The sequence below is a fragment of the Sprattus sprattus genome (genome assembly GCF_963457725.1).
Source record: "Sprattus sprattus genome assembly, chromosome: 16".
Classification (NCBI taxonomy): domain Eukaryota; kingdom Metazoa; phylum Chordata; class Actinopteri; order Clupeiformes; family Clupeidae; genus Sprattus; species Sprattus sprattus.
This window is the reverse complement of record NC_137914.1, coordinates 7,474,649-7,492,529: the sequence shown is the minus strand read 5'-3', so window position 1 is coordinate 7,492,529 and position 17,881 is coordinate 7,474,649. Positions and strand designations below refer to the sequence as shown.

The following is a 17,881-nucleotide window of genomic DNA, read 5'->3' as shown; positions in this document are numbered from 1 at the left end:
CAGAACACAAAACATCTTTATTTTGTAAAGATTCTCATGAGCATTTATACTCCTCAATGACATCAAAGGAGTTATCAGGGAAACCTGGTAAGGAAGAGAACGTGCTAAAGGGTATTCACCAGAGTAACCCAATAAACCTGATGGTACTTTTTACACAAATCAATCAAACTAAAGTAAACTGGTGGTACTGAAAACGTAAACTCTGATCACTGCAATTAACAGTTAACTACATTATTTTCATAATGTATTACATTTTAAAGAGTTCTTTCAGTAGTTTCAAATGTAATCATGTAGTGGTCTGTTGACAAGGGGACATGCACAAACCTTACTACAGTTTGGCACAGGGGAAAAGTGCAAGGTGTTTATAAGTGCTGTCAAAGGCGGACTGGAACAGCAGCCAGTCGCCCAGCTTATTTAGGCTGGCCCTGTCCAGGGTGGCCAGGGCATTTGTTTTATGTGTAAACTCTATTTAGATGTGTAAATGTTCAAATAAATAGTGATGTAGAATTATTTTAGATTACATTTTCATCACAACCAGCTGTTGGGAAAATTAATAATACTTAATCTTCGGGAGGACACACAGCATTTCAAAGAGGAGGTTGGCAGCTGTCAATGCTGTGTTACCTGCGGGGGGAAAAAGGACCAGAGCCACTGTGAAGTCATTATCTCTGTGCTTATAACTTTGTTATCTGAATAATGCTATCTCCCCTAACTAGTACTTAACTCGCACTTACAGTAGTTACATTCCTGCACTTTTCATTCCTTATGTAAAGTAGTAGTTATGGATACACTAGGTCTCTATTGCTCATAGCTTGATTGTTTTCACCTTTGTACATCGCTTTGGATAAAAGTGTCTGGTACATGTAATGTAAATGTAATAAAAACTCTTTGGCGTCTGAGTACCTGTGGTGTCGTATGGCGGAGACACCTCCACCAAATCACAGCCAACAAGGTTTAACCCACGGCAGCCGCGGATGATTTCCAGTGCCTGCATGCAAAAAGGATAGAAGAGCTTCACATATTTATTGTTTCGTGCACACAACTTTGATGCTGAAGTGTGAGAAGTAGACAGTGACTAATAACCTGGATGGGTGTGAGGCCCGCAATCTCTGGTGTCCCTGTGCCGGGCGCGTAGGCTGGGTCAAGACCATCAATGTCAAAGCTGAGGTAGACCGGCCCACTCCCAACCTGAGCGCGGACCTCTGCCATCAGGGGCACCAGTGATTTGTGCCAACACTCCTCTGCTTGCACCACACGGAAACCCTGATTTTCAGACACACATAAACAGACCCAATCTCCTCAAATGCTGTGAATATTTTCAGGCATTGATTATAAAAAACTCTCTAAATCAGTTTTACGGTGTGTTAACTGGAGAGGTGTTACCTGAGCACGGCTCCACTCATAAGCATCTGGGGAGTAGCCTGTTCCACGCAGACCTATTTGGATCACCCTCTTGCAGTCTAGAAGCTCCTCTTCCACACAGCGCCGAAAGGGGGTCCCATGACCAATCTTCTCACCCAGGACGACATCACTTGTGTCGGCGTGGGCATCCACATGGATCAGGCCAACTGGCCCGTGTCTGGTTTTTAAATGGTGGATTTATTGAAAGGAGAATGATCAAGAGACTAACACAATTGCCAAACGTTCCCGCAAAGTCTATGAATTAGAAGTTAAGAAGTTAAATGTAAATCGTGTATGTTATGTTATGGCATTAATTTGTCAGAAGATACAAAATGTATGAGTATGTCTGTGTGTCCGTGTGTGTGTGTAAAAATCATCTCTGAGTTTCATGGTTACAGTATGTAGGCTACGTCACATCAACCTCCCTACAGGTCAGTGTGACTTCAGTACCAAACACACAGTACTTTGGCATTCTCTGCTAGTCGGTGATCTATGATGGTACAGAAATGTGTTCAAATCTGCTACTCTTCGGTTGGTTATATAAAGTCCCGTGCAGGTCATAGGTAATAATGGCGTCATATTGGGCCATACTTACTTAGCAGCCACAGCCTGGAGAATTGGATACACTATGGTGTGATCTCCACCTACAAAGGAGATTTGACTTACTTAGTTATTTTTCCTGAAAGCATATTTGACAAAGCACGCATGCAGCGATTTAAGTCATTAATACAAGTCCGAACAGTTAATTATTGTTGGGAGGGGAAAAGTCACCTAAGGCGAGAGTGACTGTCTAAAGCGGAGCCAACTGTAACCTTTGTGCTTTTCATACAAGACAACATACAAGAGTTCAATCATTAAATCGGTGATGCGAACTCAACAATACATGTTGCAGATTAGCTAAAGAATGATATTTGATTGGATTCAGTTGGATTTCAGAAGATACCTGGCAACTATTCGCTATATCATGTTGTGTAGGCCTACTCTCTCTCTCTCTCACCCATAGTCAGAGGAATGCAACCAGTGGCCAAGATTTTGTGGAAAGCTTCTCGAATCCTTTTGCAGGTGTCCTTCAGGTCGTACACATTAACATTGACATCACCAATATCAGCTACCACCAGAGATTCATAAGGTGCTGCCCTGGTACCACTGTTAAAGGGCAAGAGCAGGGCAGACTCGGCTCTGATCTGACGCGGGCCAAACCTTAAAGGGGTGAAATTCGGCTCATTCAAATGTACAAGTAACAGCAGATAGGACATTTCAAGGGGTAGGCTGAAATACAACGAATCAGAAGCTTTGCCATATGTCCATCTGCATAGGCATTCGTGGCTCAAAAACTATAAAAACATGCAAAGTTAATACAAAATAACAAACTAACAAATATGTCGTATATGCACCTTGTCCCAGGTCGGTTTGAAGTGCCTGTGTCAATGGGAACTCCGACGAAAGCTGCGTCTAATCCCTCCGCAGTCTCTAGGTACGGCAATGAACACATAGTGGCAATTCCAGAAACTGTTGCAACAAATTCATCGCTCGGAGGCACGTTGTAGCTTCTCCCCGCCATTCCCCTCGAAAAGGTCATTTGTACTTTTCCTCTGTCATCCCTTTGACTCAAATATGTCGTTGTCATTGCTGATCCATGAGACACAAAGGTTTTGCTGCAAAACCGAGGATCTAAGACGTTTAGCAACAATTTATTAGACTGTTTCAATGTAGAAAACATACCTGGTCTGCACGTTGACAAGCCTTTGAAAGCTTTGAATGATTCACACAAGCTTCAAAACGATACAAATTAAAGTCCCTCCTACTTAGTAAATTACTCACATTGTAGGCTACGCACTACAGCCAAAGGTTGGTGAATAAATATGATCGTCGTATCTACCGTTATCTCTAGACTAGATAGTCTACAAGGCCATGTTAACTCAAGATTGGCGTTTCCACATGTCATCATGGGACCTGTACCCCACGTTGTTATTAGCTTTGAAAGTCTGTGTTAGTAAGAGAATAGAAACTTATTGTGCACTACGAGTCGTTTTCATATTGAAATCTTACTCAGCCCACATTAAGCCTGACGTACTTTTAACAACAATATACATTTATACTTTCTAAAATATGTTTTAATATTTAAAAAAAAAAAAGTTCAAGAAAGGGGAAAAAACAGAACCCAAAACATTTATTTTTTAAAGATTTACATGAGCATTTATGCTTATCAATGACACCCAAGGAGTTATCAGGGTAACCTTGTAAGGAAGAGGAAATGCTAATGGATATTCATCAGAGTATCCAGATAAACCCGATGGTACTTTTTACACAAATCAATCAAACTAAAGTAAACTGTGATGCTAAAAACATTAACACGAATCACTGCAATTAACCACAAAATTCATTTCATACTGTATTATAATTTAGTTCTTTCAGTAGTTTCAAATGTAATCATGCAGTGGTCTGTTGACAAGGGGACATGCACAAACCTTACTACAGTTTGGCACATGGGAAAAGTGCAAGGTGTTTATAAAGTGCTGTCTAAAAAAAACAGTTAGGCTAAAAATAACACATTTTGTGTGCTTGATGATAGATGACCAACGTACTTAGGTAAAAGCCTATTCGGTATGTGTGCTTACTTCTACTAAACTGAGGATAACTCTCCAGCTTGAATGTGTCCTAATCACAGAGTGATGGCAGAGTTGAGCTCCCGTCCATACATGAGGAAGCCTATGGCAGTGCGCAGGTCCTCCAAGTCGATGTTGGAGAGGAAGCACTTCTGTAGGTCGGCTTCCACAGAGCTCCCGCTCGGTCCTCTGCCCTTTAGCAGGACAAAGGCGGACTGGCACAGCAGCCAGTCGCCCAGCTTACTTAGGCTGGCTCTGTCCAGGGTGGCCAGGGCACGTCCGCCCCACAGGCTGAGGTGAAGCATGTTGGCTGCCACCCGGGCGCTCAGACGCTAAAGACAAATCAGAGGCAAAAATGTCTTACTTCTAGGAATGAAGCAGAGCGCTGATTAATCTATGAGGAAGCATTATATCAGAATTCTCTGGAATAACAAGAGAATCAGGAATCAGATTAGACGCCAATATCTCCAGTGTTTATAGGGCCTCCTAATGGTGGACTTGACAGTCCAGGTGCACATTTGTACTGTATGCAGTGAGAAGCCTTCCTACGCTATTGGCTGTGTTGGACACCTACTTTTTTGGGGTTCCTGCGCAGAAGCAGGCGAACCACCAGCTGTACATCTGCTGGTGTGTTAGCAGGTAGTGCAGGAAGCTGCATCTCTTGATAGCTGCGTCCTTCCAGGCCATGGGGACAATAGAATGGGTTCTGCTGGCCGAAGATTTCATAGCAAATGGTACCAACCGCCCACGCATCTGCTTTGCTGTAGTCAATGAACACACCTGGCCCAGGAATGGCGGTGGCCACCTAAAATTAAGATGTTCTGATTATTTCCAGACCAGACGACTTTTTAGTGCCATGCAAAGTTGTGATGATCTTACATGTTGATTCTAGTTATCAAACCATACATTTTGAGCAATCAGGTTGATTTTGACAACAAAACACCAATTTTCCCTACCAGTCTCTTTAAGCGCAGATTTGATTTCATATTATTATGGATTCATAAAAGGACTAGATGTTAAAGATCCCTAAATATATCAGCACGACATATTATTATGCATTCCTACTGTGTCTTTATTTCTAATATTACAATAGTAATACATTGATATGCGCTAATGGCAGAACAACTTATAAAATAACTAAATGGACAGAAAACACAGCACTTGTCCCTCACACATTTGCTGGGGGACATGACGGAAAGGAAGGTGGCTGGCATGTGCATTTGAAACTGTCCAATTAACGTTAACTGGCATGAGCTCTTACCTCTGGTGCCATCAGACATGCGTTGCCACCTCTGCTGACCCAGCGGCTGTTGTAGGGCAGATGTAGACCACAGTTCTTATCTGCTAAGCAGCAGCCAAAGTCTGTGATCACAAGACGAGGGCAACCACCTGCACGACAAACATGACAATCAAACATGATCAACTCTTCACACCGTATCCTCTGGCTAAAACAAAAAAAAGCCTTGGAATGGAAAACATTTTTGAGCTTGAATGCTAAAAAAAGAAAGCACGATTGTGCTAACCTGAATCAAACTCCAAGAGAATGTTGTCTGATTTCATATCTCTGTGGGCAATGCCCTGTCTACACAGGTGATCCACTCCCTCCAGTAGCTGCAAGGCCATGAGGGTGCCATCCTTTCTGCTTGGGGTGCAGACCTGTAGGTACTGGCGCAGAGTGCATGGGTAACTAGAACAGAGAAAAAGGGTAAACCATGACTTAATACGGTTTATAAAGACAAAATGACTGTCACTGTAGATGATGCATTTGAAAGCGGATTTATTCATTTATATGGCAATCACACTGAGACATGGTAATGAAGACAGAAGTGAAAGATAGTTTATCATTGTTTCTTATGGATCAGCAGCAAAATGGGGGACACTAAAAACATTAGGGAGCTGAGAGCAGTGTGTTGATTCGCCTGCATTCTGACCGAACAAAATGGCAGTAGAGGTGCAGTGAAACAGTGAAAATGCAGCATTGCCATTTATAACGACACTGAGGATACTGATCTTCTCTGAGCATCATCGCTTGCACTTCACTGCAGATGCAGTTTGATTCAAATCAAACTTTATTCATATAGAGCATTTAATACCAAGAGGTAACACAATGCGGAAATGGAGGGGGGGGGGGATACAAACACATTTGTTGATTGCTGTCTAAGTGTGCAGCTGACAGCCTGAAACAAAGCTGCCTGTTAGCAGCACACAGCATCATGTTTAATAGTAGAGTAAGCTTACTTTTTCATGACCAGGAATAGAGTGCGGTTGTTACCCATGCCCATGGGGTTGAGCCTGGTGGGTAGCACATCTGGGTACTCCTCCACAGCGCCAGGCAACAGGGGCACATCTGCAGTGAACGCTCTGTACACTCTGATCACATTGGGATGCGCAGGAACAGTCTTTGGCACCCACCCAAAATGCCTGCATGGAAAAACCAATCAAAGCTGATAAGTAATTAAACGCATCAAAGGGGCTTGTAGATTAAGTTATGCGAACACTAACCCATTGAGACTGAGCTCTCCTTCCTGCTGCTCAAGAGCATGGGGAGTTGCAGGGACCAGCTCCTGAGACATGGAGTTCAAGATCGCCTCACTGGAGGAGCCAGCCTAAAATGAAAAGCAGATAAGAAAAAAAATATTTGAAATTGAGGAGTTTAACCGAAACAAAGTAAAAAATCTGATTCTATTGGGCGAGGGTCCTTCAAAGTAGGGATACAAGTTTAACATACCCCCATATTCCACATCATTTTCACAGCAAGGGGGTAACTAGTTGGGCAGGGGACCCGAGAAGGTGCAGAGTCTTCATTGGAGTTGGACTTCAGTTCCACCAAGGAGCACTTCTCACTCTTTCTGGGGACAGCGAATGGTGCTGCTGCCTCATACACAGCAGCATTGCACCCTTTGCCAATTTGCTTTCCGATGACATAGTCCTCCAGTTTATACCCAGACACAAAAGGCTTCAGTGGCCTATCAAACTTCTTCTTCTGGAACAGTGCCTGAATAAGATGATACATTACGTCAATATGTTATGTTTATGTCTATGGAATATCTATTTATTGTTTAGGAATAGTATGAATATTTACGCATTGTGTTATTGGGCACCAAATGCTGCGCGTTCATTTTACCATCAGTTGTAACCACAGTCCAATTTTGGTTGACACAGCACCCACCTGAATTTGTTGACATGCTGCGTCACTCTTTCTGTCATCCTCTAACTGCTGCTCGATCAGTCCCAGACCGACGCCGAAAGCTAAGAACACAACTCTGTTTCTGGGCGAGCCTCCAATTATTCTTCTGAAACCACCGGACTGCAGCTGCGCTGCCAAACCACTCAGAGACATTCGATAATATCGGTAGCGAGCAGGCAAAAAGGTCTGAGGCTGAACGCTACGGGACGGTTGGCTGACCCGTAAACGCTCACCTCGGAACTTCGCTGCAAGTCGGCCAGCTGGTTTCAGAATCCCTAGCTGGAGGGCCGACCGCCCCAGTTCCATGCCCCGGCTAATAGCATGTTTAACCGACATGTTTTACCACTAAGTAGTAAAATAATCGATATATAATAGAATGATTAGTTGATCTTGTCTAGGTCCCACGTAACATTCCCAGGCCTGCTTGTCAGACAAGGACAGTGTTTACGTAAATGTTCACGTCACATAATCCCTATTTTACGTCTGTCAAAATAAAAGTCACTAAAAACCTTGCTCCTTGGAACAGGTAATCCTTCACGCCTGATGTCTTAATTTAAGGGTTTGTAGATTGCTGTATCTCGGACCTGATCGGCTCAGTAAAAACAAGGAAATTATTATGTTTTCTGATTGATATAAAAAACAAAAAATAGCCTAGTAGCCTAGTCTGCGGTTGATCTCACCAGATTGTCTCGCAAACATGTCTAGCCTTCTTCAATCCTTCCCAAGGATGTAGTAGTATCATAGCAAAGACCTACAAGGCTCAACTGAAATGAAATGTATCTTTCTGATACTCAGAGGTTTTTTTATTGGCCTAAAAAAATGTATCTTATCTTCCCTCAACATTGGAAAAAGCTAAACAGTAGGCATATTGGAACTTTAAAAATGCATTTAAGTTTTTAAAGTTTAGAAATTGAAATTGAGGGCGTTTGGAATTACCCAAATCATCAGAGAGATGTAACATCAGATTTGTTTGGCAATTGTGTAAACTTTGGTAGGCTATTGCCACACAGGCTGTTGCAAAGTTGGTTGTAGGCTCTTGCCACACATCCTGCATGCAGACAATATGGGTTCAATTCAGGGTTAACTTTGATGTCATGGATCAGCCGTAACTTATGCATCATCACACATTTATGAGGCAGTGTCAACAAATAATACTGGATTTTTGATTATATATTTTCTGACTTGGGTGAAACAATTCCTTAGGTCAGGGTTTAAATTAGGGTCTGGGTTATTGAGTTTTGGTCAGACTAAGGATAGCTAAATCTTATGAAAAACATCAAGGTTTTAGGAGCAACTAAATGCCAGAAGATCGACATTTTGAATAGGTGTAAAAGCCATTTATTTGATCATTCTTTATCAGCAAAAGGTAGAAAAACTAAATCAGGATAAATGTTCACTTCTGTAAGCGACACAATTTATTTCAATTAAATTACGCACATGCCAGAGTCATGGTTGAGGGCCATATATGTACATACACATTATGTCATACCTAGTGAATGTATTATATTCAGAATCACACATTAATTATAAGCAGTAACAGCTTAACAGAGACCCATCATCATCATATTTGTGCACCGTGGCTTGTTGCTTGGTTTTGATCTGTGCTCTTGCTCTGGAGATCACTTGATGGCTAAATGAAAGTTCAACATCAAGTTTTTATTTCTGAAATTCTAAATGATGTTTCATGGGGCTTCACACTTTTGTCCCTTTCAGGTCAGCAGGCCCAAACGACACTGGAAGAAGCTCCTCCACACTCATTTTAAGGTAGGATCCATCAGGCTTTGTCAAGTAGACGTCCCAGTGTGCGCCAAACTGAAAGACAAAAGTAAGGCAGCTGAAGTTTTTTTCCCCTATCTGGGTAGCTTTTAAACAATTACATCTAGTGAACTAGTAGCCCCACATCAATGAATTTTACTTGAGCAGTTGTTACAGAAATGTTTGTTTAAAGATTGGACACTCATTGTGGCAATGAATGCACAGGGCTGGGCTGAGAGTAGCATGAGTGAATACGATCAACCCCTGAAGCCAGTAATGCCATTGAATGCCACTGAATTAGAACAGCACTCACCTCTCTCATGAACTGCCGGCACCCTCCACATGGTGAAATGATTTGTTCATTGAGATCACTGTAAAACGAAAGACAATTCACATCCTTTTAGCAATTTAGAAATTTGTATTTATTTTTTGATATTTGAAACAATGTCACATTTTAGGAATATCACTCAAACTTGCATCACCTGGCGATGGCAATGGCCCTGAAATGTCTGTACCCCTCAGAGACAGCCTTGGAGATGGCAGTCCTTTCGGCACAAATTCCTAGGGTGTAACATGCATTCTCCACATTGCAACCTAGTAAGAGGGGAGAATTTCCATTTTAGTGAGTTAACTTAGTACATTTTTTATACTTGTATGTGTGTATCAGTCAGCCTCTCTTGCCAAGAACAATGGATTTATCCCCAATTATATCCATTCAGTTAGACAGTGTGAAGGACATATTTTTGTGATTTCTTGAAATGTGAATTGAGGTAAAGGAGGTATAAATGTCAACAAATGACATTGATGACCTGTCTGTGTAAACAAGCCCAGATAATTAGCCATCATTAATTTGTCCTCACACATCTTTGTATAGAGACACACAATGGACCCTCTGTTTTCTGAATTTGTATATCTTGGTTACATTTGCATAAATTCGACCTCGACACTGTGTGTGTTTGTGTGTGTGTGTGACTCATGGTGTGTGGGATTGCATTAGATCACATTAGATCTGGAAATCAATTCATAAACTGAAATAAAGCATATGTATCACTTATAATACAACTGTAAACTTCTAACTGTATTCTATGATTTCCTTCTAACTGTCTTTAGCCACGGAGCTATAAAAAAAAAGACCATTTGTAGGGATATTCTGTATTTTGAGTTTAATCTGTCTAAAGTATTATTAAGCCCTAACTTGACTGTGACTTACATAGCTTTTTTGTATTTTATAGAAAAGTGTAACTACTCTTCCTGGTCTCCCTTGTTTACAGTTTTTTCACAAGAGCCTGAGATGGAATCAAATGAAACCAGCATTCACTGTCTCACCTGTAAAGATGGTCCCATTGGGTGCTAAGACTGCTGCTCCAACTCTGAAATTGCTGTATGGACAGTAAGCAAATTCTTTAGCTTCCTGTGACTTGTTAATAAGCTCCCCAATGATGTTGTCGTCTACATCAGCCACTGATTTTGTCTCATTGATCCTCCCTTTGCCTCTCTCGAGGTTTTCCATGTCATTACTAGTCTGTGACATTCTGTATCAGAATACAACCACACATCACACACTATTAAAGACAAGCCACAGGGCTGTTCATGGGTCAGCCCCTACATCAGCATTAGAATAGAGGGAGGATCCAACTGCAGATGAGTAAATGGGCAGTGATGCATTTCCTCAGGACTTTGAAATACTCCCAAAGCGCACAGTTTTATGCAATATTAAACCAATGCCAAAACAAACTCACAGCCCAGAATCCATAGGTTGGGAAACTTTTATTTAAGATTTCTGATCATCTTTAGATAGATGTAACATTTGTATCATACATTTTTAAATACACCAAAAGGCATATGTAAATACAATGGGAATGCTAAAAGGAGACTAAGCAGAGAGAAGTTATTTGTGTGTGTAGACTGTTTCACATTCTTGGTGTTCTCTGGGTGGAGTCCTGCATGTGCACTGTAATAGTACAAATCCAATTTCAACACGTCACATAAAAATCCACAGCCTACACATTGCAGCTTCACAGGCTTGCAGCAGAACAATGCAACACAACAGGTTTCCTCATGTGGTCAGTGACTGGACACCTTTAAATGTCTAGTCATTTTAGTAATTAGTTATCACTTGCATGTTTATTTTCATTGATTTAAATACATCTAAATCAACATAAATGGTGTAACAATTTCAATGCTGCCCTGTGAGTAAGGAAAGGAACATGAATATCTCATATGCTTCTACCCAGACTTGGCATGTGATAATTACTTATACAAGTTAAACCAGTAGGGGCTTGTTCTTCCTCTCTGGTCAGCTGGGACACAGAGTTAATGAGACAATGAGTAACTGCCTGCTTCACTTAAGCACATGCAAGCAGGTGACTTTAACTTAAGGGTTAAACACTAACCTCCTCTCTTATCACATTTGAACTCATAGCATCACATCTGATGTATAAAAGACTATAGTCTCAAAAGCGTCTGCTAAATGACTAAATGTAAAATGATTAAGTATTAATGTATTTGTTTTCACACAGCAAAAGCTGTATATAACATTGTTTGGTCCTGAAACTCATAACAGGATTGTTGTCATAAATTATCTTTTGAATCTTGTAAATGTTCTCACCTTGGCACCCATCTCTGAATGGAATTTAATCTTTTATTGATTATTGTCCATAATCCAGTTGATCCACCTGACGTAATTCCTCACTCTTGTGTAAACCCCAGGGAAATATGGGTTGGCACAGCTGATTCCCCAGGACACGATCCCTTCAAATCTCCCATTGCAGACGAGAGGTCCTCCTGAGTCCCCCTGTAAGAAAGACAAGTTAAGAAAAACAAACAGATTTAACATTTGCCCATTCACTGACAAAAGAATCTTAGTTTTTTTTCACTCACCTGGCAGAAAATTAATGTCACATTTACATTTCCCAATTTTTTGTGTACATTTCCATTTTGTGAATGCAAAACTATCGTCTGTTAGCTACTGTGTATGAATCAACAAGTATCTCAAATGCATGCGCATGTGTAGCCTACACACCTGGCAGGAATCCTTCCCTCCAAAGGGTGACCCCGCACAGAGCATATTATCAGTGATCCTCCAGTAGTAGTAGTAATGGCAGTATGGGATGATGTTGACGTCCACTGCACGCAGCACTGGAGACAGGTAGTAGCTGTAGATGCGCGTGACCCCCCAGCCACTCACAGTGCAGGTGTCGCCTCCTGTCACATAAGGGTCCTCGTTGGTAGGCAGATAGGCTGGCTGCACGTTGGCATTAAGCTGGGCAGGCCTACTTAGCTGGCAAGCAACACAAGAGAGTCAAACCACTGTACCTCATCACGGCTCTCCATAGCACACTGTAATGACTTTAATTCATCCATAATCATATTATAAATGCGATGCTGATTGCGAACTCTTAATCTGAAAGAGTATTTCGTAGTAGTTGTATTACCTTGATGAGCATTATGTCATTGTTGAATGTCCTGTAGTTGTAGTTGTAGTGCACAAAGATTCTGGAGACGTTGAAGACTTGCTCAAAGCCCTCCACACTGGCAAGGCTGTGCTCACTTAACACCACCTGAATGAGTGAACTCCTGAAGAGACAAAAAGCAGTGTGACAATTTGACTTCCAAAACTAACACATTTTCTTTAGTGCTTTATGTATTGATCCCTTTGAAAGTGAAAAAAAAGTAAAAGTCCTCTCTAGGCCGTGCATTCACTCATCAACATTTTTAAGCTTAAGTTATGTGGTTCATATATGCTAAATTGTGATTCTTATTAGTCAGTACTAACTGAATTGTTCATGGACAGTGTGCCCAAAGAATTCAATAGCATTGGTGTAGTGCTTACGGTCTCCAGCAGTGGGCAGCAGACACCACCCACTGGGCTGCAACTAGGGTGCCTCCACAGTAGTGGTTCTGGTTGTACTGTATGGAGGCCTGGTATTTGATTGAGTATGGCTCAACCTCTTGACCTCCAATGATCCTTTGCTGCAGTGTATCTATGTGTCATAGCCGAGCCAAGAGAGGGGAAGAGAATGAGCAACAAATGTTTGACATATTTAGATAACAATTTGCTTGTAGCAAGAGTATGATAAAGCAGCTCTTCATCCATGTAGCAGTGTCCCCATGGGCTAAATGATATCCTACAAGTTAGAGGACACAGGTGTGTCAGGTTCACATGCTTTTGTGCTGGCCAGGTTTTTGTCATGAGAAACAAAAATGAAGGCTGAAACCTTTAGCTTGACCTTTTTTTTTAAACAAAACAGTTCACAAAGACCCAAATGCACATCCCATAATCTACATTTCAATCTTTGTTTTTTCTCTCTCTCTCTCTCTCTGTCTACCTCTCTACGTCAGTCTCTCATGTTTGTTCATATATCCAGAGATGACTCTTACTCTTAGTCTGAGATTTCGGGGAAATTTCAGGTGAAGCTCCATATGTAATTCGAAAAAGAGTGAGAGTGCTTTCTGCTAGCATATCACTTTTCTGCTTGTGTCAGGAGAGGCCTTTAGATATACTGTTCTGTGGTCATGGGTTTTACTGGGTGCCTAAGTGTCTAGTTAGAGCCTCTGGCCATAGAAGGGCCTTAGCTTCAGAGGAATGTATCATATCTTCATAGCTGTTGTTTTCCCTACCCAAAGTGGTGAGAAAATGTGTAACGTCTGTGTGCAACTGTTTGATGTGTGATAATAATGGGCTAGGTCAGTCGCTGTGGCAACAACTTGAGAAGAACGAATGGACAACTTCATCAGCATCTATGTACCTCTAATGGCTTAAGAAGACTTTGAAACTTATCTAGCAAACTGAGTAACGTTTAGCAGTTATTCTGCATGTAGTTCTATTATATCTGTGATTAATTAATGCCTTAAAGATTCTCTTCCAGTGCCAACTGAAGTCTTTTTATTTAGGGAAACAGTCATCTTTATTTTCAGTTTAGCTCAATTTAGAAACAACGCAATTTGAATAAAATCGAAATCCAACAACAACAGTGTCATGAATGAATTCAGTTAGTCAAATGCCCTAATATTCACCTCATAGGCAATGTCATTTCCTCACATACCACCCATTATCTGTGTCTTTACACATACTATAGTCGTTACTGTTCCTTATATCTCATCCTGTTGGCTCTCATCCCCAATTATTTTACAATCTGTGCTACCAGTCCTTCACTATCCATTCCTGAACATCTTGATTTAACTCATCCGTCCGAGAAGCCGTTCATTAGATGAATCAGGCGTGCCAGTGCTGAACTACAATAAAATGTCCCAAGCTGATCACAGCTGAAGAGCAGCATAGAAAAAGTGCTGATTCAGCAGATGGTCAGCCTGAGTTGCAGTTTGGAGCTTCAGTTTCCCAAAACCATCTTTATAGCGTGAGACTACGGCAGGTGCAGGAGATGTATAGCAGTCTGTGCGAGAGACGTGTGAACATGGGAAGAAGAATGCCTACCTACCTCTAATGGTGAATGCAAACAGGAACAGAGCTGTTGCTTGAAGGTAGTGACCCATGTTAGCCACTCCTGTAACAGAAAGATGTACTTACATAAAGATGTTCTTATTTATATACATACACATACACATTTATATACATACACATTTATATACATACACATATATATATATATATATATATATATATATACACACATACATACATATATATATATATACATATATATATATATATATATATATCTCTCACACACACACACACACACACACACAAAACACACACATACAGTAAAGGCATGTGTATGTCTTGCTGAAGGAACCTAGCCTGGTGACACCAGCCTACGTATTTCCGCCTGAATTGATTTCAAGCTCATACTCAGTCTCATAGACATCATATAGGCAATCGTCTCCAGGACTCAAAATCCTGTAGGACCAATCAGCGAACAGTTCAGAGCTGTGACGCAAAACTCGCCTTGGAGGAAAAGACACGAAAAGCTATCGGAAAAGTTGTCTCAACTCTCGAGAACATCAGAAAATTAAAAGGAGAACAAGAGTATTTTCTTGTAAATTTTATGATTGGAAAGGACGTCGTAGCTCTTCTCCCAACTGGCTTTGGGAAGAGTTTAATCTACCGAATGCTTACTAAACGTTGCTGATTGGTTAAGGGAACTCCAATGATTTTAAACCTCAAGCTAAGCATCCGCTCATCTCGGAAACGAAAATGCATAGCGTTTTGTCAGATTGAAAGACGGAATGGAATGGAGTCACAGGCTGGTAATGGCCAGGCTAGAAGGAACCACCAATTATGAAAGATCAAAAAGTAAGACAAGCGAGAAAAAACTTCTGATGTTGTAAGATCAATGTGTTGCCAATACAATTGATGTGGTTTAAAAGAAATGCAGTAAAAATGTAAAGCATGTTGGTAACCCATCAGAATTGGTTGTCTATTACCTCTTGTAGGCTATTTGATATTATGCATAGAACATGCAAGCATATCCGATGGTGCATTTTCTTCAGAAAGGCATATGTCAATCATACTTACTGGAAGATCTTAATGGAAGATGCTTGCTCACTCCCCAGGTTGTCCTCGACTGGTCTTCCACCCAACCTGTTGTTGATTTTTATAATGAAACCTCATCTGGGACTAGCCAATAAGATTTCTCATAATCCATCTTTCCCACAATGCAACACAGGCTGACCTAGTACATGACAAAACTATGTGTCCTGCCGGATTATATTGCCATTTCTTAGGGCTCTTTTTTTATGGCCCCTCTGGGTGTATTGTTGACGGTGGCCTACAGAAACAGAATACTTCTCTACCCAGGACCTTAACAATATCAGGGTGGGAGAAGCATTGTTTTGATGGAAATATGGGTGGTGTGAACTGTGTTCCATGAGGAACAATTGTGTTTGTTTGGGTTTGAGTATCATGTGTGGTGGTGAAATGGCTTTCAGAACACACATTTTACAATGAGATGATGTTTCAGCTCAGAATAAGTGTTTCGTAACATACATCCGATGTCTGAGAGACTACTAGCCGTCATGTTTATTTAGCTGCCAACACTTTAAATGCCAAATGACATGTCAAATCTCATATAACACTATTCAGGAGTTAGAATCCCTAATTTCATTCTCTGTCTTTCTCTCTGTCTGTCTCTCTCTCTCTCTCTCTCTCTCTCTCTCTCTCTCTCTCTCTTTTAATTTGTTCGACTCAAAAATAAAGTAATTGATAGTTTTACTGGAATTTTACAAAGGAATAAAGAATTTCTGAGAATTGTCAGGACTAGCATACATAATTGAGCCCTAACAGAAATACATACTGGCATCACAGAAAGGAGTCTTTCATGTCAACCAGGTGTCGGAGCCTGTCTGTTGAAAAAATAGGTCAGGCAGCAACAGGAAGACGAGTTTGACAATGGGACGATGCCAGTAAAACCAAACATTTCAAAATGATCTTGGAAGTCTCAAGGAGGGCATTACCTCTTTCACGTATGTGGTTCTTACAGATCATTCTCTGATTGATATGGGCTGTCAGGGATGGAGGTAGATTACTTTTACTTAGGAATCTGTCAAACTATCTGCTGCTGAAACGTTGTTCATTACTACACAGAATGTTGTCAATGTTACAAGTTGGTCATATTTCAAATTGTAGCATTTACAAATAATTTTTAAGTATGGGCGTATGGGTTTCCACAAACAAAAAGTGAGTTATCCCAAACTTAAATTCTTTCCTCGTGAGTCGCCATAAAACCATGTGAGAAATGTTGCCAAGTGACCCTCCAAGTCAAAGGTGAGGCTGCTTTGAGGGTTAACAACGAGGAACACGCTGAGGTCTTGCTTTCCTGAGCAGATGTGAAGAGAGGCCAATAGCAGGTCCGCTGCTGCACTGATAGGGCCCTACAGGGTCTACTACTGACACAGAGCAAAGCCCTTTGCTCAGCACCTCAGGGAAGGGCCAAGAGAGGCGGGGAGAGTGTAGAGGTAGCCACAGTGTCAGACACAGAGGGAGTCATTATAGCCATGGAAGATGAAGGGGGGGGGGTGCACAGAAGAGCCTTGTCAGGAAAGGTCTCCAATCTGTCGGCCATCATTCATTCTCTCACCTGGCACTTCTTCAGCTCAGGCTTATGCTGCTGAATATACTTATATTCTCACTTGGCTATTTAAATCAGCAAAACATTGGTCTGTTCCAAAACTAACAAGCAAACTACCTAAAATGCATGCAAAAGCTTGCAAATATCACCAACAGCCCAGTTGGCACTGATAGACGCTTGCCAACAAACTAACTGGTGTCTTTTGGCAGTATAGCTGGCAATGTCATGATGTGAAAGCTTTTCTTCCATTTTTGCAGGGTGTTCCAGCCTGGAACACAGAACTACGTAGGGCATATCCTGGCTAGTTAGTGGGAAAAACACAGGTGCTTTTTTGTCCTTCACATGACCATATGCTATTAAAACTAATTTGAGGATGGTACCAAAACTAGTTGCCTATAAAACCCTACCTCCAAAAGTGTCAAATTGTTGCATAGTGTTGCTTTAATAAAATGCATTTTTCCAGAGGCACTTTTTATGTAATTTTGTTCTTTTGACTTGATCTATTACCCATTGTGGAAAATCCGACATTTTCTGAAATAATTTAATTGTAAAGTTAACTTCATTGTATCACATTCGATGATTAGTTGCATGGAACCATTGTTTTTATGTGCAAAACTCACAAAAAAGTGAGACAGATTCTTGTCATACACTTAAAGGCACCCAGTGCAACTTTATGTAAACATTCAATGAAAAATAAACATTCAATTTCTAGTCTTTTTTACACATAGTAAGTTTCAATAACTCCATACCATTACATATCGTCATTCAAGGAGCAAAGATGAGACGTCGTCGTGTGGTGAGAACTGATAGAAAATCGTAAACAACAACAATCGCCGGTGGGGAGAGGCCATTTTTCCATTGACTGGAATCCTGCTGTATTTATTGTAGGTTACAAAAAATTA

At 41.0% G+C, this 17,881-nt stretch overlaps 4 protein-coding genes across 4 annotated transcripts; all 4 read right to left on the bottom strand.

Annotated features, from left to right (window-relative positions):
* Window positions 1–550: 550 nt before the first annotated feature.
* LOC308377469 (agmatinase, mitochondrial-like) lies at window positions 551–3,121 on the bottom strand (the record flags this gene model as incomplete). The annotated part of the gene is made up of 7 exons (XM_080854140.1): window positions 551–624; window positions 904–988; window positions 1,084–1,263; window positions 1,384–1,579; window positions 1,997–2,045; window positions 2,399–2,601; window positions 2,796–3,121. 7 exons carry the CDS (start codon window positions 3,119–3,121, stop codon window positions 551–553), a joined length of 1,113 nt encoding a protein of 370 aa, XP_080710266.1.
* A 429-nt stretch (window positions 3,122–3,550) lies between these two features.
* pink1 (PTEN induced kinase 1) lies at window positions 3,551–7,631 on the bottom strand. The gene is made up of 8 exons (XM_080853424.1): window positions 7,177–7,631; window positions 6,736–7,002; window positions 6,510–6,613; window positions 6,246–6,428; window positions 5,531–5,694; window positions 5,269–5,396; window positions 4,582–4,812; window positions 3,551–4,339 (listed from the first exon to the last, which is right to left on the bottom strand). Exons 1-8 carry the CDS (start codon window positions 7,528–7,530, stop codon window positions 4,064–4,066), a joined length of 1,707 nt encoding a protein of 568 aa, XP_080709550.1. The 5' UTR covers window positions 7,531–7,631; the 3' UTR covers window positions 3,551–4,063.
* A 1,255-nt stretch (window positions 7,632–8,886) lies between these two features.
* cdaa (cytidine deaminase a) lies at window positions 8,887–10,480 on the bottom strand (the record flags this gene model as incomplete). Its single annotated transcript, XM_080853283.1, has 4 exons — window positions 8,887–9,006; window positions 9,263–9,320; window positions 9,432–9,543; window positions 10,276–10,480. The coding sequence occupies 4 exons, from the start codon at window positions 10,478–10,480 to the stop codon at window positions 8,887–8,889; spliced, it is 495 nt and encodes a 164-aa protein (XP_080709409.1).
* A 1,110-nt stretch (window positions 10,481–11,590) lies between these two features.
* LOC308377758 (trypsin I-P1) lies at window positions 11,591–14,442 on the bottom strand (the record flags this gene model as incomplete). Its single annotated transcript, XM_080854494.1, has 5 exons — window positions 11,591–11,743; window positions 11,972–12,229; window positions 12,384–12,525; window positions 12,782–12,932; window positions 14,388–14,442. The coding sequence occupies 5 exons, from the start codon at window positions 14,440–14,442 to the stop codon at window positions 11,591–11,593; spliced, it is 759 nt and encodes a 252-aa protein (XP_080710620.1).
* Window positions 14,443–17,881: the final 3,439 nt, after the last annotated feature.

Bases quoted from the DNA above. Each gene is read 5' to 3' on its own strand.
- pink1 (XM_080853424.1), bottom strand. From the start codon at position 7,530: ATGTCGGTTAAACATGCTATTAGCCGGGGCATGGAACTGGGGCGGTCG. The intron at 6,429-6,509 runs GTTAGTGTTCGC...TTTTCCATGCAG, and splicing joins GGAGAGCTCAGTCTCAATGG to GCATTTTGGGTGGGTGCCAA. The intron at 4,813-5,268 runs GTAAGAGCTCAT...TCTTAATTTTAG, and splicing joins CATGTCTGATGGCACCAGAG to GTGGCCACCGCCATTCCTGG.